This window comes from Rana temporaria, chromosome 10 (genome assembly GCF_905171775.1).
Source record: "Rana temporaria chromosome 10, aRanTem1.1, whole genome shotgun sequence".
In the NCBI taxonomy this organism is placed as follows: Eukaryota; Metazoa; Chordata; class Amphibia; order Anura; family Ranidae; genus Rana; species Rana temporaria.
The window spans coordinates 54,537,154-54,563,461 of NC_053498.1; the positions used below are offsets into that span (position 1 = coordinate 54,537,154).

Below are 26,308 nucleotides of genomic sequence, written 5' to 3' on the forward strand. Positions count from 1 at the left end.
CAGCGAATTAACGTCGTTTGCGTAGCGTACCCGACGCGTAAGGTTGCCCCTGCTATTAGCAGGGGCAACCAATGTTAACTATAGCCGTCGTTCCCGCGTCGAATTGAATTAAAATTAGGTCGTTTGTGTAAGACGTCCGTGAATGGCGCTGGACGCCATTTACGTATACATCTAGGCAAATGACGTCGGGGCGACGTCATTTAGCGCAATGCACGTCGGGTAATTTACCCGACGGAGCATGCGCAGTACGCTCGGCGCGGGAGCGCGCCTAATTTAAATGGTGCCCGCCCCATTTGAATTGGGCGGGCTTGCGCCGAGCAATCTAACGATACACCGCCGCAAGTTTACAGGTAAGTGTTCTGAGAATCAGGATTTAAACCTGTAGACCTGCGGCGGTGTAACTTAGAGCTCATACATTACGCTGCCCAGGAGCAGTGCTAATGTATGAGAATCTGGGCCATTGTGCGAAATGTCTTGAGGCACTATGTTTGCTAAAGCCTTTACGAATATTATGCTTGCGTATCCTCTTCCACATAGGGCGTTTCGTTCTCCATACATACTGCATCAAGCAAGGGCACTGGAGGACATAAACCACACCCTCCGTCCTACATGAAATGGAATCCTTAATAATATATTATCTTCTAGTAACACTAGAACTATAGTTTCCACCTTTTTGACCATTTGTCAGAGAACCAGTGCAACAAATCCCCAGTCCGGGTGTCTGCAAGGAATTCCCGGCCTGATAGCGCTAATGCGCATGCGCGCACGCATAGACTGGGACGCATAGGACTCAGAGCAGGCATGCCAATCCCAGCGCGCAGCGCCCTATTTAAGTGTAAACCTAACTGAGTGTCGGTGCTGGATTGTCTTTCAGCTAGTACCTGAGTTCCTGTTTGCTGACTACCGGATTGACCTGTTCTTGAAAACACCTGGCTTGTTTGACTACCCTTCTCGGATCCTCCCTACCTGCTTATCTACCTCTGCCTGCTATACTGACCCCAGCCTGGACTTTGACCTTGATCTTGTCTCTTGATTTGGTACCCTCTCTGCCAGCCTGCTGCCGACTCCTGCCTGCACCTGTTTCCCCTGCCTGATCTCCCCTGAACGGATCTGTCGTTACTGCTGCCGCTTCTGTGTTCAAGAAGTCTCCTGTGCTTCTAGAGACCCTACCTGGACTACAGGCACCTGCACCATCTCGTGCCCCTGCACTCCCTGTCTCCACCTCCAGGGGGTGTCGGGACCGTGCAAGAGGCCACCCCCACTCTCTCGGCTCCACTGTAAGGTATGTGACACCATTACAATTGGTATTTGTACAGGCATAACATCTTTTGCATAGAAAAAAACATTTCCCTGAAAAAAGTTAAACTGCTAGACAACTTGGGGGGGGTCAGTGCCATTTTTGGTAATAATTTCACGTAGCATTGGCGCTCTCCTATACGTGACAAGATTGTGCATAACTCAGTATCTGCTTTTAATGTGGGCCAGTATTTTCTAAATAATTATTCAATCTGTTTGTGTTGTACATTATAGTTTAGTACAATGGGTAAATCATAATAGGTCTTTTCATTACTCGGTTTGTCTTCAATGAGGTAATTTATTTCTATTTTAGAGACTCCTTCAATTCTCTCATTAATGAAGTTTTCATCATATCCTCTTTGCACAGATCTTTTTCCAATGAATTTGGCATGTTTGTTGAAATCTTCTTTACTACAATTTCTTCAGTCCAATAAGTTGCCCGTTTGTTATATTTATAAGCCAAGGACCATAATGGCAACTATCCACTGGGATACAGCTGTTATGATCAACCTGTTTTAAAAATGTTTTAGTTTATATTTTCTGGTCCTTTATCTCAATTCTCAGATCAAGAAAATGGATGTTTTTAGCATGGTACAGTTACATTTTTTATCAATGTAAGCCATTGGAAGAAATTGGTTTCCGCATCCCCAGTCCATATCACTATTAAATCAGTAATATACTTTTTATATAGTAAAAGTTCAGGTGGAGGATCCTTGAAAACAAATTCCTCTTCCCACTTGGCCATAAATATATTGGCAACGCTTGGTGCAAACTTTGCACCCATTGTGATGCCCTTAATTTGTTTATAATAATCAAAATTGTGCTAAAAATAGGATATAAGATTTTTGTTTGGATACTAGTTCACTAAATTTGTCCAGGGCCCATTTGTTACATGCAAAGCTTCAGTGTGGTTAATGACAAAATTAGGACAAATTTAGTGATGCCCAAACAAAAATCTTAAATCCTTAAACGTTTAAAAAAAAAATTCCAACAGGTGAATAACAACGATAAAAATATTCAACTGTCATTAGCGTAGCATGCTAAAGTCATCAATTTTCTTGATCTGAGGACAAGAAAATATTATCTAAAACATTTTTCAAACCGATTGATCGTAACAGCTATATCCCAGTGGATAGTTGCCATTATGATCCTTAGCTTATAAGGGCAACGTATCAGACTTCTGAGAAATTGTAGTAAAGAATAGGGATGAGCTTCGTATTCGAGTCAAACTCATGTTCGACTCGAACATCGTATGTTCGATCGTTCATCGAATTACGAATGTTTTGGGCCGTTCGTGCCAAATTCAAGTTGCGTTTCACGGCCCATAACTCACTGCGGCATCGCAGTGCATTGCTGGCTGATGATTGGCCAAGAATGCTGTCAGGAAGGGCATGTCAGTGCCCAAAATGGCGGCTGTAGAAGTCAGCCTGTAAATTCTGTTTCTGCGAGCCGCGGCGTGCACTCCCTGAGTGTTTGGCGCCAAACAGGCTATTTAAACTGGCCACTTCCTGGACTCAGGTGCTGTCCGTTCTATAACGTTTAGCGTACTTGATCCTGTTATCCTGTATCCTGATTCCTGTTCCGTTTATCCGACCCGGCTTGTCTCTGATGCTCCTGATCTCTGCCTGCACCTGACCCGGCTTGTTTTGACCCTGCTCCCGCCTGCTGCTTCTGCTACCTCGCTGCCAGCCCAATACCGACCCGGCCTGCACCTTGACTTCGCTCCTGCCTCCGCTTTTGTTCCTGACGTGCCCGATAGTGTATGACACGGCTTGCCTACTTCCGCTACCTGCTGACAGCTGCTCCTGGGCCTCTCCTGCACCAGTGTCCTCCTGGGATCCCTTCAGCGACTCCAGGCCATCGACTCATCAGCGATCCTGCCAGGCACTCGTGCGACTTTGTACTCTTGAGCCTCCTGTCCACTCTATCAGGAGCTCGGAGTCAGAGCTGTAAGAGAGGCTGTCCTCCGCACATCAGGCTCTACCGCCAGGGACGTGACACATGCACTATGACCTGCATGCTTGGCCAATCACAGCTTGCAAAAAATGGAGAGCCATAATTGGCCAAAGCCAGGGTGGCTTTGGCCAATTATGGCTCAGGGGGTTTAGTACACGCCCCACACTATAAAAGGCCGCCTGCAGGTCGGCCTTGTGTAGTGTGTTGCGGTGGTTAAAAGAGAGAAGACAGAGAGAGAGAGTGTCATTTTTAGTAGGTAGATAGAGCAGGCAGGGTAGTCAGTTAAAGTTATAGTGTGTAAAGGATATATATGCATCCCAGGTGTTGTATATATATTTATACACTGAATAGTTTAGCTAGATCTGCACTTCCTAATTTACTGGCAGGCAGGTGATTGTGCTAGCTGCAGTATTCTCACGTGGTGTACTGCCTGTGTCCTTTGCAGTGTGCACCTAAAGCTATGTGGTGTATACTGCCTGTGTCCTCTGCAGTGTGCACCTAAAGCTACGTGGTGTGTACTGCCTGTGTCCTCTGCAGTGTGCACCTAAAGCTACGTGGTGTGTACTGCCTGTGTCCTCTGCAGTGTGCACCTAAAGCTATGTGGTGTGTACTGCCTGTGTCCTCTGCAGTGTGCACCTAAAGTTACATGGTGTGTGTACTGCCCATGTCCTCTGCAGTGTGCACCTAAAGCTACGTGGTGTGTACTGCCCGTGTCCTCTGCAGTGTGCACCTAAAGCTACATGGTGTGTACTGCCTGTGTCCTCTGCAATGTGCACCTAAAGCTACGTGGTGTGTACTGCCCATGTCCTCTGCAGTGTGCACCCAAAGCTATGTGGTGTGTACTGCCCATGTCCTTTGTAGTGTGCACCTAAAGCTACGTGGTGTGCACTGCCTGTGTCCTCTGCAGTGTGCACCTAAAGCTACATGGTGTGTACTGCCTGTGTGGTCTGCAGTGTGCACCTAAAGCTATGTGGTATGTACTGCCTGTGTCCTCTGCAGTGTGCACCTAATGCTACGTGGTGTGTGTACTGCCTGTGTCCTCTGAAGTGTGCACCTAAAGCTATGTGGTGTGTGTACTGCCTATGTCCTCTGCAGTGTGCACCTAAAGCTATGTGGTGTGTGTACTGTCTGTGTCTGCTATTTTTCTCAATGATTTTCATCCATATTGCAGGGACCAGACATTACATTAAAGCCGCAAGCAGTTTTAAATTACTTTTTTCTTATAGTAATCTAATTTTGTGCAGGGACAGTTCTAAACATGTGCCACTTCACAGGCATACTATAGACACCAGCAGGTACGATATTTAAAGGAATTTTTTTTTCACTTTAAGCATCATTAAAATCACTGCTCCAAAAAAAACAACCGTTTTTAAAACTTTTTGTTCCCTGGGGCAAGACCCAGGTTCTCAAATACGTTTTACGACAATAACTTGCATATTAGGCTTTAAAATAAGCACTTTTGAATTCGAACGTTCGAGTCCCATAGACGTCAATGGGGCTCTAAATGTTCGCGCGAATGCTCGGTCCGTTCAAATGTTCTGGTGCGAACCGAACGGGGGGGGTGTTCAGCTCATCCCTAGTAAAAAAGAAGATGTCAATGAACAGGCCAAACTTATTGGAAAAAGATATGTGCAAAGAGGATATGACAAAAACATCATTAATAAGAGAATTGAAGAAGTCTCTAAAATGGAAAGAAATTGAAGACAATCCAAGAAATGAAAAGACCTTTTATGATTTACCCATTGTACTAAACTATAATGTACAACACAAGCAGATTGAATAATTATTTAGAAAGCACTGGCCCATATTAAAAGCAGATAGTTACGCACAATCTTGCCGGAACATCCTAAATTCACGTATAGGAGAGCGACAATGCCACATGATATTATTGCCAAAGATGTCATGAACGCCCCCAAGTTGTCTAGAAATTTCACTTTTTTTCCATGCAAAATATGTTATGCCTGTAGGAATATCAACTGTAGTGGTCAAAAAGGTGGACCCTTTAGTTTTAGCGTTACTAGAAAATAATGTATTATTAAGGATTTCATTTCATGTAGGACAGAGGGTGTGGTTTATGTCCTCCAGTGAACTTGCTCGATGCAGTATGTAGGAAGATGTGTAAAAGAAAGGGAAAAGGGGGGGTAAGGAAAATTTGCGCTTAGTGAGGAAAAATATATATTAGTGAAACAATTAAGATAAGGTCCTGGGAGGGACGTCCTGCTGCTAAACACTACAACTTAGATATAAAGTGTGAAGAAAACAATGTGCAAAAACAGTGTAGCGCTGGACAACATATACCTTATAGATTAATGTATAAAGCAACAAGTATAGACAATGTTAAACTGTGGGTGATAAAAATCATTTGAAACTTAAAGCGGGGGTTCACCCTATTAAAAAAAAAAATTTCTACCATTACATTTGGCATCGTAGCGCGAGCTACAGTATGCCGGTCTTATATTTTTATCCCCGTACTCACTGTGCTATGGATCATTGAAGATTCCGGGGAATGGGCGTTCCTATGGTGAGAGAAGGTGATTGACGGCCGGCCCTGGCACGTCACGCTTCTCCGTAAATAGCCGAAATAGGCTTGGCTCTTCACGGCGCCTGCGCATAGCCTGTGCGCAGGCGCCGTGAAGAGCCGAGACCTACTCCGGCTGTCTTCAGGGAGCGTGACGTGCCAGAGCCGGCCGTCAATCATCCTCCCTCTCCATAGGCACGCCCATTCCCCGCAGGAGTCGGAATCTTCAATGATCCATAGCACAGTGAGTACGGGGATTAAAAATTTAAGACCGGCATACTGTAGCTCGCGCTACGATGCCGAATTTAATGATATAATGATGTTAAGGAAGGTGAACCACCGCTTTAATTCAATATATGAATGCGCAAAATCTATACATACATAGGTTATTATAACACTGTGTCAACAATATAGCACTGAGCGCACCTAATTTAAATGGTACACGCCCCATTTGAATTAGGCTGGCTTGCGCCGGACGTCTTTACGATACACCGCCGTAAGTTTACACGCAAGTGCTTGGTGAATCAGGCACTTGCGCTGAAAACTTGCAGTGGTGTAACGTAAACACGATACGTTACGCCGCCAAAATTTTCTGTGAATCTGGCCCTAAAAGTCCAATTAAGAGATCCACAGGTGAGAAAGGAGGGAAATTCAGACATCAGTGGCCCAACACCAGTGGGAATAAAGGCTTACCGGAAAGCCTGTGACTAATCCCTTTCAGGAGTAGTCTAAACAGGCTTAGCAGGAGGTTGTGATCCTTTAAGGTGTCAGGAACGAATCCACATCTCTCCACGAGTTAGAAGGTAAAATCCACAGCTCCTCAAAAGGTTAACCATTGCTTCCAGATAGAACTTGCATGGATATGTGTAACCGTGTGTTTATGAAACACCATCACCTGAGCAGCTCCTTCCCCTCCGCCCCCAACAAGAACTTCTTCTTCTCTCTCTTCTCCTCCTCCTCCTCGTCAATCACCGCCGCCCCAGCAATCACGCTCAGCTTCGGCTTGGCGCTCCGGCTGAATCCGAACGATATGGGCTCATGCATTTTTCATCATCTGAATTGGAAGGGGCTAATAACTCCCTGCTTTTTCTGTGGACTCTATTTGTTTTGCACCTTATATGCTGAATTGGTCACTCTATTTTTACACTGTTTAATTATCACATTATCTGTTGAGATATATATAGGTATCTTGATACTTGTTGCTCAGTGCTATATTGTTGACACAGTGTTATAATAACCTATGTATGTATAGATTTTGCGCATTCATATATTGAATTAAGTTTCAAATGATTTTTATCACCCACAGTTTAACATTGTCTATACTTGTTGCTTTATACATTAATCTATAAGGTATATGTTGTCCAGCACTACACTGTTTTTGCACAGTATGTAGGGAGACCTAAATGCCCTATGTGAAAGGGTATACACGAGCATATTCAGAATATTCGTAAATGCTTTAGCAAACATAGGGCCAGATTAACGTAGAGCGGCGCATATTTAGATCGGCGTAACGCATGTCTGTTACGTTGCGGCGGCTCAATTTCGTGACGCATGTCCCATATCCACAGAGTATTTGCGCCCAAATTTGCGCCAGCGTAGCGTAAATTCCGAGGCGTAAGGCGGGGTAATTGAAAGTGGGAAGGAAGTGGGCGTGCTCCATTGAAATGAGCCGTGACCCCATGCAAATGAAGGGCCGGCCGTACTGCGCATACGCGAATGATTATGCACCTCACTGGGCATGCTCAGAACTCGGCCCGGCGTGATCAGTGAGATAGGAACTAGGCCCGGCGTACTTAGTGAGATACACCCTGTGTATAAATAGGCCCAGACAAACGCCCTTCCATTGCAAAAGTACATCCATGTGTTTCCCTTCCTGAAGCAAGGTGCTTTTGTTCTGTTGTTTGTGGCTGTTTGTTGGTTAGTGTAGTAGTGTTATAGTAAAGATTTATTGGAGTAGGAGATTGTATTAGCTGTTTGTTTTTTCTGAGTGTTTTTTGTGTCTGTTTTTCTGTGTGTTTTTTTGGAGTCTGTATTAGCTGTTTGTTTATGCTGTTTGATTTTGGTGTCTTGTTTGTGCTGTTTGATTTTGGTGTCTTGTTTGTGCTGTTAGATTTTAGTGTCTGGTTTTTGCTGTCTGATTTTTGTGTCTGTTTGTTCTGTGTCTTTTTGTGTCTGTTTGTTCTGTCTGATTTTTGTGTCTGTTTGGTGCTGAGTGTTGTGTGGTGATATGGCACCAAAGAGGAGAAAGCTCAGGTTCTCTGTTCGGGAGAAGCAAATACTTGCTAGGGCAATCACCCGACATGGGCAATTTTTGCATTGCCCTGAGAGCCGGGACATCACCCCGGCCAGGAAGAAGGCGATCCTCCAGCAGATTACTGATGAGATCAATGCGGGGGGGGAGACGAGGACCGCCAATGGGATCGCAAAGAAGATCAATGATCTGAGGAGCCTGATCCGTGATAAGCTGGCCAAGATTACTGCACATGCCAGGGGCACTGGCGGGGGACCACCTTGCACCATCAGCACCATTAGGACCAAGTCCCAGTACATAAAAATTCCTTGCAAGGATTTAAAACTCTGTCTGTAGTAACAGAGACGGTTCGTGCATTGGCGCAGTGCGTGTATACGTCAGGCGTGCAAACTATAGACATGTGCACTGCCCAAAAATTTGTTTTTTTCGTTTATGTTATTTTCGTTTTTTTATTTTTCCATAAATTCGTAAATTCGTGAAATTTGAAAAATTAGTTTTTTCCGTTTTTGTTTCATTCGTTTTTTTTTTTCGGAAATTCTGAAAACATGATTTTTTTCGTTGTTTTGCTTTTTTCGTAAATTCGGGAAATTTTCGGATTTCCGAAAAAGCAAAAGACAGGAAAAAACGAATGAAACGAAAAACAAAGAATTTTCGAAAATTCGGAAATTTACGAATTTTCGACATTTCGAATTTTTCAATTTTTGAAATTTCGAATTTTTCAAAATTTCGAATTTCGAATTTTTCAATTTTCGAATTTTCGTATTTTCTAATTTTCGAAATTTCGTATTTTCGAATTTTCGTATTTCGAATTTTTCAGTTTTCGGATTTTTCAATTTTCAAATTTTTCAATTTTCAAATTTTTCAATTTTCAAATTTTTCAATTTTCGCATTTTTCAATTTTCAAATTTTTCAGTTTTCGAATTTTCGAATTTTTCGAAAATGGAAAAATTTGAAAATGAAAAAATTCGAAAATTCAAAAATTCGGAATTTCAAAAATTCTAAAATCCGAAAAAAAATTGTATTTCCGAATTTCCGAAAATCAGAATTTACAAAATTCGGAAATACGAAAATTCGGAAAATAAAAAAAATTATCGTAAATACGAAAATTCGTAGATTCGTAAATTCTGAAATATGAATTTCCGAAAATACGAAAATTCGTAGATTCGTAAATTCTGAAATACGAATTTCCGAAAATACGAAAATTCATAAATTCGAATTTTCGGAAATACGAAAATTCGGAAATTCAAAATGTTCGGAAGTCCGAAAATTCGTAAACAAAAAAAATCGTAAATACGCAAATTTGTAATTAACGAATTTCCAAATTTTCGTAAAAAAACGAATTGCACATGTCTACAAACTAAGGAACCTCTACACCAGTGTTTCTCAACTCCAGTCCTCGGGGCGCACCAACAGGTCATGTTTTCAGGCTTTCCATTATTGTGCACAGGTGATTTTATCAGTTTCACTGCCTTAGTAATTACCACAGCAGTTTGATCTGAGGGAAATCCTGAAAACATGACCTGTTGGTGCGCCCCGAGGACTGGAGTTGAGAAACACTGCTCTACACTATCAGTTCTTTTTCTCTCCCCATATATTTACTTTTTAATATCTCCAGGGATTGTGCTCTTGAAGCAGCACCCATAGATGTCAGCTGGCCGCCTGCGAAGGGAGTCTACAACATCTCGTTAGTGACCCTGTCACTCTACCAAGCCTTGTCTGGGCCCCCTGAATAAGGGTGATCGCAGGCTTTCCGGTAAGCCTCCATTCTTATTTAAAGGTGACGGGTAGCACAAGTGGTGAGAGTCTACATTTATTGTTTCACACTGGAAATCACTTACTGGAGATCTACACTTATGAAATTTTTTTTTGCTTTATATGCACGTTTTGCTGCAAATGCAGTAACTCTTCTGTGGACTATTTTTAGCATTTTTATAAGCACTGTTGTGATTTTATGGTCATTTATCTGCACATATATGATCACTGCAAATTTATTATAATTTTGCTTTGTATTTATGTAGATTATCCGTGTATACGTCAGGCGTATTATCTTTACTTTTTAAATATCAATCCGTGTATACGTCAGACTCCTATTTACATACAGATACTCTTTATCCAATCTGACAAAGCTTGAGTTATTTTACAAAGAAGAATGAGCAAACATTTTACTCTCCAAAGCTGGTAGAGACATACCCAAAAAGACTTGCAGCTGTAATTGCAGCAAACAGTCGTTCTACAAAGTGTTGACTGAGGGGGGCTGAATACAAATGCTCGCCACATTTTTCACATATTTTATATTAAAAAAATTAAAATCATTAATTTTTTTCCTTCCACTTTACAATTATGTGCCATTTTGTGTTGGTCTATCACATAAAATCACAATAAAATACATTTATGTATGAATGTATGAATACTTTTTCAAGGCACTGTATATGTTTATAAAAATAAGGATAGTTATTTATACATATTTGTTTATTTTCTTTTGAATTAGCACACCATTTTTCCTATTATCATTATTTGTATGAGAGTGTTGAGGTCACTATCTAATGGTTGCAGCTTTTTCATGTGTCTTTTAGAATGATACTAGCACACAGATTACACAATTTCTTGGGATCTATCTATTGTAAGGTACATAGCAGCGCACAAGTACCCTATACGTATTTTTGAACATAAAATAACTCATCATCTGGGTATGCGGATAGTTGATGTTGCTTCCCCTTCACTTTTACGATATATATACAATATTTGGATTAATCTGTATAGTCGAAAGAAGGGGTTCTAAATAAATAGAAAATAAGATTGGTGACAATGGGCACCCCTGATGCGTGCTGTATTTAAGGGTAAATATGTTACTTAACAGACCATTAACTCTTATTCAGGCGGTTGGTTGTGCATATAAAGATGCAATTCAATGAAAAATTCTTGGGCCTGATCCCAAAATCTTTAAAGTTATCATCAAATATTCCCAGTCCACCCTGTTGAACATCTTTTTGGACATTGGTTGAGAGTAACAGGGCGGGCTGGAAGCTGCCCCTAAAATAAGAAATTATGGACAAGGTTCATAGGAACTTGTCTCTAGCTTCGCAGATAAAACTTGTTTGGTCTAGTCCTATTCATTTGCAGGATCAAAGGGAATAGTCTAGTAGCCAAAACGTTTGCATACAGCTTTATATCTGCTTTGAGTAATGATATTGGGCAGTAACTTCCACAACTCGATAAATCTTTCCCTGGCTTTGGTAATACAGATATATATTGTATGCAGTAAGCAACTCTGATTGAAAGCTCTCTGATCCCGCAATGGAATTGGCTTAGGAAGTCAGATGGGCTTCCCACAGAACATATTCAGGCATTGCATAGGTTTTACTCTCTGCAAAATAGCAAACAAAAGTGGTTGAGACATTCGTATAAGCTGATGAGAGAAAAGAATCGTTCAACGCCCAGTTACATTGTTGTTTTGGCAGACCAGAAAATAACAAACTAATTGACACAGGGGCATGGTCCGAAACAGTACTAGTCCCTATAGTGACAGATTTTACCAAAGGAAGATGATAGTGATCTACAAAAATATTGTTATTCTGGAATAAGAATGGTAGGTTTTTGAGTAATAAGAATAATCACGTTCTTTAGGATTTAAAATCCTCCAGACATTTACTAATTGGCATTTATGTAAGTTGTTCTTTACATGAGAGAAATTTCTACAAGAAATATTAGAATACCCTTGAGAACTGTCCATTTGTCCAACAAAGGATCCAAGAACATATTGATATCTCCTGCTAATATAATAGCACTCTTGGCAAAATCTTACAATCTAGACAATATACAAATGAAAAAAGTTGATTGTTTAATCAATCATTTGATCTAATATAAAGGATTTGTTCGTATGAAAACCAATGGGAACACCTTTGGCCTTATTAGTATCTGATAGACTATAATACCATAATACCATATAGGATAACGCGTATAATTTATATAAGTTGAAGTATAATGCGTTAAATGTGTTTATTGTAAAAACACAATACAGCAGGAGATGTGTTGCAGTTCTCTTAAAATCTGATGTCATTTACCCAAAGTGTTCAGACCCCTAACATTATATCATTGTATGACTAGAACACATCCTTTATCAGATAATCTAAGTCGCAGGGGGGGAAAGGGGTAGAAGAAAAAAAGGAGGGGAGAGGGGAGGAGGGATGAAGAGAGGTAAAATATAACAAAAGAAAAACGCATTTAAGCCTAGCTACACCATGCAAAATACTGCAGTGGACCCCATGGGGACTGAGAGTTCAGACCCACCGGCCGCACTCAGTCATCCAGGCCCAAGTATACAGCAGGGCATCCGATCCCCAGATCCCCATTAGGGGGTGGTCACCAAAAACAAAAGGAGGTGTCCAAAGCGCACACTGAATGGGGGTGATGGCTCCCCGTCTGAAGACTGGCCTCAGAATTGGAAGAATTAGCCAAAGAGAAAGGAACTTATGCATTGTCATCAAGTACTCATGGTTTTCAAACAAAAGAAACCCCCCACCACCACCCCCACCCCATGTTCATTGTTATTCAAGCTCTCATACTCAAAAAAGAGGAGGAGAGAGAGAGGAGAAAAAATAAATAAAAATACATTTTAAATATTTCAACAGTACTCGCAGTCTTCCTTTTTCCCTTATTTAATTTTTTGTGAAGAGGTTTTCTTCCTCCATGCTATGTCCAGAAGTACAAGACTGATTGCAGCAGCTTCATGCCAATTTGGAAGGCATGGTGGGTCATGGTGTTAAGATCCAAGCAGAAATCTTGTAAATCCTCTTGGAATCTGAGTTTTGATGACTGCTCATCTTTAGTTCCCACCAGACATGCTGGGAAACCCCAGTGATATGTAATGTCTGTAGAATGTAATTTATCAAGAAGAGGTCTCAGAGCCCATCGGTGTTCGAGTGTTTCCTTCGATAAATCTGAGAAAATAAGTATTGGGCTACCTTTAAAATTTGTAGTTGCTGTTCCCCACATTTTCAACATAATTGTGTTTTTCTCCTCAAAGTAACGCAATCTACAAATAACGTCATGCGGTTGCTTCATAGAAACATTTTGCGGTTAGACTCTGGCTGCCCCGATATAGGATTCATGATTTTTTTAACCGTATTTGGCATGTCTTCATCTTTAACTTTCTCTGGTACTGAGATTGCTACCTTTTCTTAAAGTTCTGTAATGGTCTCCTCTTAGTTGTCTTGTTGCTGTTCGTTATCCTCTAAATGTGAGAGCAGATGAGAAAGGTTGGTGCAGGCAGCAGTCATCTTTCTTTTAATAGATTTTTCTAAATTTTGAACATGCCTGCCAGCAATTGCTTTAAGCTCCGCATAACAGTTGATATTACTGGCCTCTGGCCCCCAGGGAATTTAGAACCTGTGTGGGAGGCCATAGAGCTCTGATGTGGGGAGACAGCATTTATAGATGGTGATCTGCTAGCACCTTGCGATGAAAAAGCCCCTCGAGAACCAGATCTGCCCATTCTGTCTGATCTTTTTATTGTTTTGTCTGGTGCTCTGTCTCCTGTCAAGTGTTCTTTCATTGGGCTTGAGTGCTGTGTCTGTTGATTCTGTTTTGAGGCCGAACAACCTTTTTAATGCCCTTTTGAGTGTTTGCCTGACAGTGTTGCCTGTGAAATAGGGCGCAATGTTGCTGAGCAAGTCGGCATGTTACCCTTTTTAGACAGCTGGCAATAGGCAACAGGTAGTATTTAACAGGTTTAATAAGCTATAATTTATATACAGTAAGTTTTGTAGGTATTGTACTGTAGGTATGTGTGGCACAAAATATATTGCAGAGATCCAGGGATGCAAATGCAGGTAAAATAAAAAAGCTCTATTCTTACAGTCCTCCAGTGCCTAGTATCAGACCACGCGTATTAATTGATGATCCCAGCACTGCCCAGCTGGCCTTGGTACTCACGTAGCTCCTCTGTGTTCTTCGTCCGACTTCGGCTAAATTCAGTAGATCTCGGCAAGATTCGGCCTGATTTAACATTCCTTGGCCACTGCCACGGCTTGAGTGAGAGCGGAGAAATCACCCCCTTGGCTTTAGAACACTGTACAGGTCACGAGGGCCTCGGTACCGTCCCTAAAATCAAACAGGGACAAAAGGTCAATATTAGATCTCAAGGCACTAGACACATTTCTAAACGTCCTTCTGTTTCCGATGGGATCAGTCTGACCAGCCTTGGCCTCTCTGCAAGAGGTAGATTTCAGGTGTACATAGTCATCAATGACGCATATCTTCTTTTTTTCCAGGCTCATCAAAGGTTTCTGCGATTTTGCAGTAAAAAATTACCATTTTTGTTATGTGATACTGCCCTTCAGGCTAACTACGCCCCTCGAGGGTTCACAAAGCTCCTAGCCCAGGTGCTGGACTTGCTGAGGACACAGAGGGTGTCAATTTCAGGATACCTCAACAATTTTTGTTCAGGCAGAAGTTAGTTCCAGGTTTAAAGCAGAATATAAGAAGCGAAAGGTATCCTTAGACACATCCCTGCATGAGGAACCGGTGTCTACATTGAAGTAGTTCCCTACGTGCAGTTCCATCCAGGTCTTTTGTAGAGGAACATTCTCTTTCTGAAACATGAAGGTCCAAGCATTGGATTAATGGAAGGCTCTGTCCCCAGAGTGATTGATTGAACCTGGAGAAGGGGACATTTTTCCTTCCAGTGATATGGAAGATAGTAACCACTGATTCCAGTCTTTCTGGTTGGGGGGCTTGCTTGGAGGTGGCTACAGTTCAGGGGACTTGGACTCCACAGGAGAGAATACTGCCCATCAATATCTTGGAACTTCAGGCAGTACACCTTGCTCTGGATTACTAGGCAAACCAATTGCACAGGATTGTGGTCAGGGTTCAATCTGACAATGCCACTGCAGTGGGGTATATCAACCACCAGGGTGGCACCAGGAGATGTGCGGCTCAAGAAAAGGTGACATGTACCATCTATTTCTGCAGGACATATTCCAGGTACAGAAATTGTTCTCAGCAATCTGCCAGCATTAGGGAACTCTGAAACTAGATCTACTGGATTCCAGGTTCTACAGCAAGTTGAACAGGTTGTGCCTGGGATTAGTCCCACTGTCAATAGGGGTAAATGTACTGGTAACATCTTAAGAACCAGTTCTCCCTAATCTATGACTTCCCCCTGATTTAACTACTGCTGCATCTACTGCATCTACTGCTTGTGAAGAATCCAGGAGGTAACTATAATAATATTAACCGGCCTAGCCCAGGTCTTGCTATCACCGCACTGTTGAGCGCCAATAAACCAGTTTCAGGGAGCTTCCATTACAGGACCTGGGACTCTCATCTGCCTGGGGTGAGCCAGGGAGCGGTGCCTGTGAAAATATGTCAGTGGGAGATTTTTCCTTTCTCCAATTGGGAGAGTAAATTAAATTGACCATTAAGGGTCAGATTTTGTCTCTATCCATTTTTTTCTAGAGACCTTTGTTTATCACTACTTGATTCTTACTTCATGCAGGGTGTAACACAGACAGTCCTACCTGTCAGGCCACTCTTGTGTCCTTGAACCTGCTCAGTGTTCCGTGATGTATGATAAAGAAAATTTAACATACTTACCTGTAAAATCTATATGTTGAAGTACATCACAGGACACAGAGGCCCCTCTCCTATTTCTGGGAATTCATTGCTTGCTACAAAACTGAGGTGCTTCCTGTATAGTTGGTGTTGCAAAGCCCACATAGTTATGATTATAGCTTGCTCTGTGTCCCATAAAGTACTCCAAGAAATGGATTTTACAGGTAAGTATGTGTAAAAATTGAATTGTATTAATAAAACAGGAGAAAGTGGCTCTGCATGGAATTCAGCATTCAACCAAAAAAACATTTAATGCATTAGTTACATAACATATAACAGATCACACAGTTAATATGTTGCTTGTTTTGCATTTAAAATGATTTGCACATGTTTATCATGCATTTATATAACACCAACAGATATTATTTACTCCAGACATGATTTGGGGCTACATACATTATTTTTTTGCTTAGAAATGAAAGTACAGGCATTTAGGAAAAATGTATTTGTGCCTCTGTTTTTCAAATTATTATCTCTAATGGATTATCTATTAATACCTGGAAGCTGTCCCAAGTGCAGTGATCCATGCCTGGAATATGCCAGCATAGAAATGAAAGGGATTTTTCCTGGTGATGGAGAAAAATATAAGTGGCAGGATCATGACTCCATGGATCACTAAGCCAACAATCACCGTAACCATGTACATGCCCAGCTGCCGGGCAACGGTCTCTAGATCTTTGATGCCTGCAATTTTCCCACAGATAAGAGAGGCAATCCCAAGTGGAGAGTACCTAAACAGAAGAGACACTGTTAGTAAGCAATAAAAAAGGAATACTGAACATATTTCTAAAGCCTGCTTTTCTACTGTAGAAGAAAAAGATAAATAAGAACAATGCACAAAGTGGCACACAAATAGCCACATACAGAACAAACTGTAGTATGAAGTGCCCCATACGCTGTTGTAACAAACTGGGTAGGATTGGAGCAAACTCTTTGCGACCCGAGCCCATCCTATATTGAAGCCTATTAGAGCCTCTGGCTCTAAACGGTGATTCAAAAGAATTGACCCCCCCTGCATTGGAATCCATGCTCTGAAAGGGGCCCCGGACACATGGATGGGGGGGGGGGCGGCGCCCATGCGCCCTTAATGGACAGACCACCCCTGGAAGCCTGAAAAGCTGAAAGACTTACCTTGAACCTGTTATCTGCTTGCACATGATAAAACAATGTAATGTCTGCCCAGTAGCCCATACTTACCTTCCTTTTGCTTTCCTGATTTTCCATAAAGCGTAATTTACCTGTACCTATTTTGAAGACGTGTACAAAATTATGAACTGTGACAGGAAGTCAGGTAAATCTGGGGGTGTTGTCACAGACGGGAGATACATTTCTGCCTTGTTTAGAAAATTCACCAATTACTATCAGGTGTCGGCTGCAGTGGTAGCCAGAAAGGTTTAAGGACGTTGGATAGCTTCAGCTGTTCAGAATGAGGCAATTAAGGCCTCTATAAGTTGTCCAGAGGATTACTACTGAATGCTGCATCCTGAGGCTTGTTGAGTTAAGGAGAGCAGTGAGCTGAGGAAGACTTCTGAAGGTGAAGTGGTTGTTGATATTTTTGCTGTGTGATAAAAAAATCAAAAAGACTATTGTTTTCTGCTGGAAGACCAGCAGTGTCTGCCCAGCAGTAGGCTGTGCCAGACTCCATAGGTAGGTTCCTGTGTTGTGAAGGTAGACAGCTCAAGTGGCCAGGGTTTATTTTATGTTTTGTTTTGTTTATGCTGTTTGGATGCTTGCACTTGTTTCCAGCAATATGGAAGAATAAACCATAATCCTTGTTTTTCAACCACCCTCGGCTGCCTCTCTGTATAATTCAGTGTGTAGTGATCCCACTCAGGAGGTCACACACCCCCGCTACCGAGCTAACCCTTTACAGAACCTAAACCAACTTTAGGATCTCTGCTCTGGCATCTATGTTCCTCAGTCAGTGTGTTCCACTGAAGTTGCTGGTCAGGCTAGGTGTCTGCCCTAACTCCATGGAACCTAACCGCCTCTTTCAGGGACTCACAGACTTTCCACCCTAAGACCAGACCATCTCCAGTGGCAAGTAAGATGTGATGGTAGAAATGTTGTGTTGCTGGCTTCACGTAGCCTGGTAACATTGGTAAAAGCTGAATTAGTTACTACAGAGGTCTCTGGGAATAACAAGGTGGCTTTTATGTGTGTGCATGGGAACACCCAAGAGTATCCTTATGCAAAATTGAATACCTCTCAATGGGTGGGATTTTCTAGGCAACAGTAATTATGGGTGACAACTAGGTCATAAAAATATTAATTTATTACAAAATTGTAGATAAACAGACTAAATATTGCAAAAAGACAGTATCAAAGTATATTATAAAAACATAGTTGTAGAAAAGTACTGTAGATCACTGCATGCCCCAGGACAAAGCTAAGGGCAGAGATGATTTTTCCAAAGCGTTTCAAATCTTTCAAAATTACATCCTTCTTCAGGGAAAATTGTACAGTATAACTCTTCTATAACAAGAAAATAGAAAAACAAAATAAATTTCATGATCAGGTGCATATACACAAGGGTACACATACCGCGGACATATAGGGCATGAGCAGGGAGAAACAAAGGGAAGTCCAGAGACCCAAAAATGGGAGGAAAGCCTCCACCATGAACTCACCCTCTCCCAGACCAGGAGTGTTTGGATCTCCCCAAGGAAGATGTGAATGTCCCGAAAGCAACCGCAGTGGCCGGACCGGATGGCACCCCGAGTGTCCAAAGGAGATCTCCCACCTCTAAGGGCCCCCTAACCATGGGGGGTGGACATGAAAGAATAGATTCCACTTTTTGATCAGCAATAAACACCGGCGGTCCCAGCTAAAATGGTCAAGCAAGCAGTGCATGAGTAATTGTTACTTGAAAAAATAATAATAAAAGACAAAAATAGGAAAGGGAAAGGAGGCCAAAGGCACACTCACCAATCCGAGGGGAAAACCCCATTCACTGAAAGCCCGACCAAACAGCTATTTCCAAAAAAGGAAGAGTCAGAGAATACAATCAGAGCTGCACAGGACAACAGCCATATGTACTCCCACTCCTTCAGGAGATGGGAGAGGTGTATGCTGGATCAAAGCCTCCCTGACATCCTTAAATACTTACCTGGGTGAAGGTGATAGGCCCACTTAGCTTAAGATCCTCCCCCTTCGCAGCGAAAATGGCGGCAAAAAATTATATATATATGTATTGGAAATACCTATAATAATATAGGTGCAGAGAACACCATTGTGTCTCTGCACCTGCAGCGTTCACCGCAAGGTAACAACATTGCGCATGCGGATGACGTCACCGCGCATACGGATGGCGTCACCGCGTTATACAAACGTGGCGATACTGCAATGATACAGGTGCAGAGAACGCCATTGCGTCTCTGTACCTGCCGCGCGCACCGCGTTCCAGACAAAAACATGGTGCGCAAGGATGACGTCAACGTGTCACGTGACCCCCGGCGCGCATCGCACTCAACCCGCTGCGACATGATAGGCCTGCTCGCTCCCGCATCATCACTGATGCATCCAAACAGGCCTGGTGTCTCCACAGAAGGTCAGGAGGTACCGAAAATCTGTCACTTGCAAACGAAGCAGAGTGACAGCGGTACTAGAGGTGGCTTAAAGGCGGATGTATCAGTGTATCCACATGTGTATCCAGTAATGGGTGACGTCTGGATCTAAAGTTAAAATTTGAAAAAAAGGGGGGCCAAAACTCAAGGGAAACAAAACAAGGAACCCTGTACTGAATTGATAATACACTTAGGGGGATGTCATAATAGTAGTCTGTTCGAAGAGGAAAAAGAGGAAAATCATTTTCCCTCAGCGACCAGACTATCCCTCAATCAGAGGCTGCTAGGGATGAGAAAAAAAAGGGGAAAAGGAGGGGCTATATATGGACTAAAAAGAGTCTTGACAGTCTTCCAAAAATTCTCAGAAGGGAAGCAAGGAAAAAAGGAGACTGGTAAAAGGGAATTCCTAAACACCCATGACACGGCAAATGATAGTAATTTCGCCAACATCATGCCACCACACATGAGCCAATCTTTTCCATTAAATCCGGGTGGATAATACACCCACATACCTCGTTCAGGCTCATGTGCTCTGGCATGGATCCTATATTTTCTCACGTAAACTGTTTTGCAGACCTTGGACTTTAATTGTCCTTACCTCCATTAGGTATCCTAGGAGGACAGATCCAAGGCCAGCATAACTATCTCCACCTAGAAATTGTTTTTCCCTTCAGGGGACTAGGGGTTTTAGTATATTTTTGTTTCCCGGTTAGACTTTTCCTTTCGGTGTCTGGGTGGTGGGAGGGGTGCTCCCCGTTGTGCTCCCACACCATGGGAGATCTCAAGGGTGGACAATGGGAGGAACTTATGTCCCAAATTGAAAAAAGTTATCAAGGGAAGGAACAACTCACCTCTGATCTGGCATCCCTATTTTTTAACCTAACTAAGGTGCTAGAGAAAAAAGCAGCCTTACACTGGCACATACAGTCCATGGAAAGATATATTAGCGAGCATATAAACCCAATTGGACTTTGTATCCAAATCTTTCAGATTTTGGACACAATAAGTAAGGAGCTTAAGAATAATTGGGAAGCCAGGCTAGACGAATGTTCCAAGAATCTTATGCAACTGTTACAAAACGAATACAGACAACAACTCATAGTATTGGACAGAGAGATTGAAGCCTTATACACCAAGCTTACTCCATTAAAAACTCTAGAGGAGTATACAAACCTAGAGCAAAAATTGAAAGATCACTTGGAAAGTTTTCGCAAGTTGATCTTAATCAAAAAAGAAAAGAAATACTGGAGAGATAAGAATGCTTTCCGTGAAGGGAGGGCATACAAATGGAATAATATCAAAAAATGTAGGAACTTTTGGAAAAATTCCAAGACCGATAGAGAAGGTAAAAATAGGGATTACTCTTCTGACACACCCTCTAATTCTTCCTCCTCTGTGTCCTCTAATACAGGGCGTACTTCATCCAAAAGAAAAGGAGCGTCTTCCAAACAAAACATCGAAGGGGAGGTAAAACAAGCAAATAAAAAGGCTGTAACTGCCTCGCAGATATCACTGTCACAAAATAAGAGAAACGGTGCACCCACTGGTGAAATAACTAATGGGGACACCAGGGACCCTCCACCCAGTAGAAGTAGATTATTTCCAAGAAAGGACAGTGGGACCATTCCTAAAATCCCACGTACAATACTTGATAATTTTTTGGACAAAAGGGGGATGCCGTTGGTACCCCTAAATCCAATACCAATGGAAGTCCCCCCTGCTTCCCCGATAACGGGACAGGAGGGGGTCTCAACATTATAAATCTTTCTTCGCACAATCTTACGCCAACAGAACACTGAGTACTATCACTTGGACTCTCGTTCTGTCCAAATAGTGGCATGGACACCTTCGATGCAGTTAAGGATGTTTATCTTTTTGCCCGTAGGCTTTTTTATAAAAGCCTCTACGCCAAACATGTAGATCACACTAAAGATATAGCCCCCAACTTTAAAGCAGCAGACTTTAAAGCTCTGAGGGATCTCAATCTCCTACTTCAGAAGAATGCTACCCTAGATGGAGCTTGGGACAGTGAGATCCTAGAGGAGATAGAGGACAAGGAACATGATGAACAGAAAGACATTAAGACCAAATTCAAACGGAAATCTAATAAGTTTCCTTTTTTGAATCAGAACCCAGCCATTTCCCTCTTTGTTAGGCAAACTTCGAAAGAACTAGAAGCCATGAAAAAGGAGAATGTTCTCTCAAATTTGAGTCTAGAACAGCAACATGCATTAAAAACCCTGAGAAATCTCTCAGATGTGACAATTAAAGCCTCAGACAAGGGGGGAAACATAGCTCTCATGGATAATATCAACTATGAGAGGATGGTTTTGAAAATCTCTTCAGCCTTGGCTGATGGTTTCAATAAAGATTTCTATGGCCTCGTGGATGATTTCTTCCACAGAGGAATAATCATCAAGGATCTTTGGGACTTTATACGTATCCAACATCCCAGACAACACACTATGTATGCCCTACCGAAAGTCCACAAAAGCATTGTGGACCCTCCAGGGAGACCAATCATTTCCGGTAATGGCTCAATCTCTGAGGGAGTCAGCCAGGTCATAGACCAATACTTGAGACCACATGTCCTTGACCTACCCTCATACACAAAGGACACCATACATCTTCTACAGATGCTTGAGGATTTGACTGTTCCTGTGGATGCCATAGATGTTGAAACCCTGTACAACAGCATTCCCCACAATTTGGGGTTAAAAGCTGTTGGGCAGGTTCTAAAACAGCGTCCAACAACTGACTGGAAATTTAATAAATTTCTTCTAACCATGTTGGAGTTCATACTTCATCATAATACCTTTCTCTTCCAGGGCTCCCACTACCTCCAGGTACAGGGTGTGGCAATGGGAACGTGCTGTGCACCTTCCTATACCAACCTGTACCTGGGGGAGTGGGAGCGGGATTTCCTCCTGGGAGAGAACGCATCTATGTGCGCTGCCAATATTCTTATGTGGCAGCGCTACATAGATGATATTTTTATTATTTGGGATGGACCAGAAAATGGTTTGAATGAGCTCTTGAGACTCATGAATTTAAATGAGTTCAATCTCTTCTTTACAATGTCCCATAACCAGTCAGAAATCAGCTTCTTGGACATCAGCATTAGGAAAGACTCGGAGGGCAGAATCAATTCTACCCTCTTTAGAAAAGAGACAGCGGGCAACACAATACTTCACGCTACCAGTTTCCATCCAGAACCATTGAAAAAATCAATACCCTATAGTCAATTCCTCAGGATTAGGAGGAACTGCTCAGCAGATGATGACTTTCACAATCAATTTGATGCCCTTGCTCTCCGCCTGTTCGCCAGAGGCTATACAAAAACCTGTCTTAGAAAAGCATTTAATAGAGTAAAAACCACAAATAGGCGGAGCTTGATTTTCAAAACCAAACTCCACAGAACTAAATCAGAAGAGAACAACTCGAGAATTATTTTGGGTTTTTCCAATGAACATACTCGGATAAGGAAGAGAATCTCGAAATTCTGGCCAATCTTCTATTGGACAGGCCTCAACTAACCGTTAGGCGAGCTGACTCACTTGGGACCATGTTGGTCCAAAGTGAGTATAAAGGGAACGCGAATAAAGACCCATGCAAGACGCATATGGGACCTTCCCATGTGGGCAATGCTCACAATGTGAGGTCATAAGAAGAAGGACCACACTGGCCCTGCCCAATGGAGAAACCTTTGCATTGAAACATTATGCTAATTGTAAGACCCGGGGGGTAGTATACCTCATGCAATGCCAGTGTGATTCCTTTTATGTAGGGAAGACCAAACAGCCCCTTCAGAAGAGAGTCGAAAAACACATGCATTCAATGCGGATAGGTAATCTATACTTGCCCCTTGGAAGACATGTTGCCAAGGAACATGGGTATCACATGCCCAATGTGAATTTCACAGTTCTGGACAAGCTACACATTCCCCTTCGTGGGGGGGGCAGGAATAAGGTGCTACTCCAGCGCAAAATGTGCTGGATTAGACACCTTAAAGCTACAACTCCCCCAGGACTTAACAAGGTGGAGAGCTTTAGACCCTTCCTCGAGGGCTTTAGCTCTGGTAAAACTGATTAATGTTGTCTGCTATGTACATTTTTTGATCTTCTGTCCTCCGTATTATTACTCCTATCTTTGGCAGACAACTTTCTTCATCCTTTCGGCCCTTCCTTCTCCCCTGGTGGACTTGCCCCTTCGGGGGGTCCCTCTCTCAGTGCCCGGATCTAGAGGGTTATATTTCTTTCCGGGATTTGAGAAATTAGGATTTCCTTAATATATTGTATTTTCATTTGTAATTTTGTCAATTCAAATGTATTTGTATATGTATTTCAAGACACTTTTTGTAATGTATGATTTAATTGTGGTTAGGTGTAGTACCCAGTGGGTGCTCGTTCGCTGACATTGGGGCTTCCATCTTTGTGAAGTGTTATGCTCGAATCCGCGTGTGGCGGTTCCGGATGGCTTCCCCTGGATGCCCTGGGTTTATCCCTCTCTCGAGGGGCTCCCCCATCCACTGCCGGGGGAGAACAGCACTTTGTGCCTTTGCCCCCCAGACGTCCAATGCCCGGGGAGTATGTTTCTCCTCCGGCAGTGGTGATTTTTACCCTTCCTTTAACTGATGGGGGTTTTCCCCCCCCCCATCAGTCCTTTCCTTATTGGCAAAATGACTATCATTTGCCGTGTCATGGGTGTTTAGGAATTCCCTTTTACCAGTCTCCTTTTTTCCTTGCTTCCCTTCTGGGAATTTTTGGAATACTGTCGAGACTCTTTTTAGTCCATATATAGCCCCTCCTTTTCCCCCTTTTTTTTCCATCCCTAGCAGCCTCTGATTGAGGGATAGTCTGTTTGGTCGCTGAGGGAAAATGATTTTCCTCTTTTTCCTCTTCGAACAGACTACTATTATGACATCCCCCTAAGTGTATTATCAATTCAGTACAGGGTTCCTTGTTTTGTTTCCCTTGAGTTTCGGCCCCCCTTTTTTTTAAATTTTAACTTTAGATCCAGACGTCACCCATTACTGGATACACATGTGGATACACTGATACATCTGCCTTTAAGCCACCTCTAGTACCGCTGTCACTCTGCTTCGTTTGCAAGTGACAGATTTTCGGTACCTCCTGACCTTCTGTGCAGACACCAGGCCTGTTTGGACGCATGAGTGATGATGCGGGAGCGAGCAGGCCTATCATGTCACAGCGGGTTGAGTGCGACGCGCGCGGGGGGGTCACGTGACACACGACGCGTTGACGTCATCCTTGCGCGCCATGTTTTTGTCTGGAACGCGGTGCGCGCGGCAGGTACAGAGACGCAATGGCGTTCTCTGCATTTGTATCATTGCAGTATAGCTACGTTTGTATAACGCGGTGACGCCATCCGTATGTGCGGTGATGTCATCCGCATGCGCAATGTTGTTACCTCGCGGTGAATGCTGCAGGTGCAGAGACACAATGGTGTTCTCTGCACCTATATTATTATAGGTATTTCCCATACATATATATATATATAATTCTTTGCCGCCATTTTCGCTGCGAAGGGGGAGGATCTTAAGCTAAGTGGGCCTATCACCTTCACCCAGGTAAGTATTTAAGGATGTCAGGGGGGCTTTGATCCAGCATACACCTCTCCCATCTCCTGAAGGAGTGGGAGTACATATGGCTGTTGTCCTGTGCAGCTCTGGTTGTATTCTCGGACTCTTCCTTTTTTGGAAATAGCTGTTTGGTCGGGCTTTCAGTGAATGGGGTTTTCCCCTCGGATTGGTGAGTATGCCTTTGGCCTCCTTTCCCTTTCCTATTTTTGTCTTTTATTATTATTTTTTCTAGTAACAATTACTCATGCACTGCTTGCTTGACCTTTTTAGCTGGGACCGCCGGTGTTTATTGCTGATCAAAAAGTGGAATCTATTCTTTCATGTCCACCCCCCATGGTTAGGGGGCCCTTAGAGGTGGGAGATCTCCTTTGGACACTCAGGGTGCCATCCGGTCCGGCCACTGCGGTTGCTTTCGGGACATTCACATCTTCCATGGGGAGATCCAAACACTCCTGGTCTGGGAGAGGGTGAGTTCATGGTGGAGGCTTTCCTCCCATTTTTGGGTCTCTGGACTTCCCTTTGTTTCTCCCTGCTCATGCCCTATATGTCCGCGGTATGTGTACCCTTGTGTATATGCACCTGATCATGAAATGTATTTTGTTTTTCTATTTTCTTGTTATAGAAGAGTTATACTGTACAATTTTCCCTGAAGAAGGATGTAATTTTGGAAGATTTGAAATGCTTTGGAAAAATCAGCTCTGCCCTTAGCTTTGTCCTGGGGCATGCGGTGATCTACAGTACCTTTCTACAACTATGTTTTTATAATATACTTGGATACTGTCTTTTTGCGATATTTAGTCTGTTTATCTACCATTTTGTAATACATTAATATTTTTATGACCTAGTTGTCACCCATAATTACTGTTGCCTAGAAAATCCCACCCATTTAGAGGTATTCAATTTTCCATTGATCAAGGGATGATGGCAACATCATACCACCACACATGAGCCAATCTTTTCCAGAGTATCCTTATGCTACAGTGTTTTTTTAGACCCCCCAAAGGTAACCTATATCATCAGGTGGGGTTAGTGTCTCACTTACCACATGATACTATTGTGGAGAGGGATTTTTTATAATCTTTATTTATGTTGGCAATTTTGACAAAAAAAAATCAAAAAGATGACAGCAACAAAGTAAAACAGACATCAAAAAAGAAAAAGCAAAACAACCCAAGTGGGTATTGGTCAATGTCCATAAAATAAGGCCCGAATAGCCATTGGACATAGAGGGTGCTAGAGACGGAGGCATCTACTTAGTGGTCGTGCAAGCATATGAACGATATCAACAATATTTTGTCTCTGACTCAACTACCAAACATAGCGTCAATGATGAGCAAACACCACAAATTTGGGCAGAAAAACTAGAGCACAAAGGGCAGACAGATAAAGGGAACATAAAATATGTGAACCAAAATAATAAAATAAAAAAAAGCACTCTACTGTGATGTATGAACAGTCATATATTAAATATTTCAGAGGATCAAGTCAAGTCCAAAACACTTCTG

General features: G+C 42.5%; 1 protein-coding gene across 1 annotated transcript in view; it reads right to left on the reverse strand.

The window, feature by feature from the left end:
• The window catches only part of LOC120916575 (excitatory amino acid transporter 2-like), a 227,378-nt gene that overhangs the window by 26,843 nt on the left and 174,227 nt on the right, over positions 1–26,308 (reverse strand). The window contains exon 7 of the mRNA XM_040327625.1: positions 16,133–16,366. Within this exon, the coding sequence (XP_040183559.1) occupies positions 16,133–16,366 (234 nt within the window). The remainder of the gene's footprint in view (positions 1–16,132; positions 16,367–26,308) is intronic.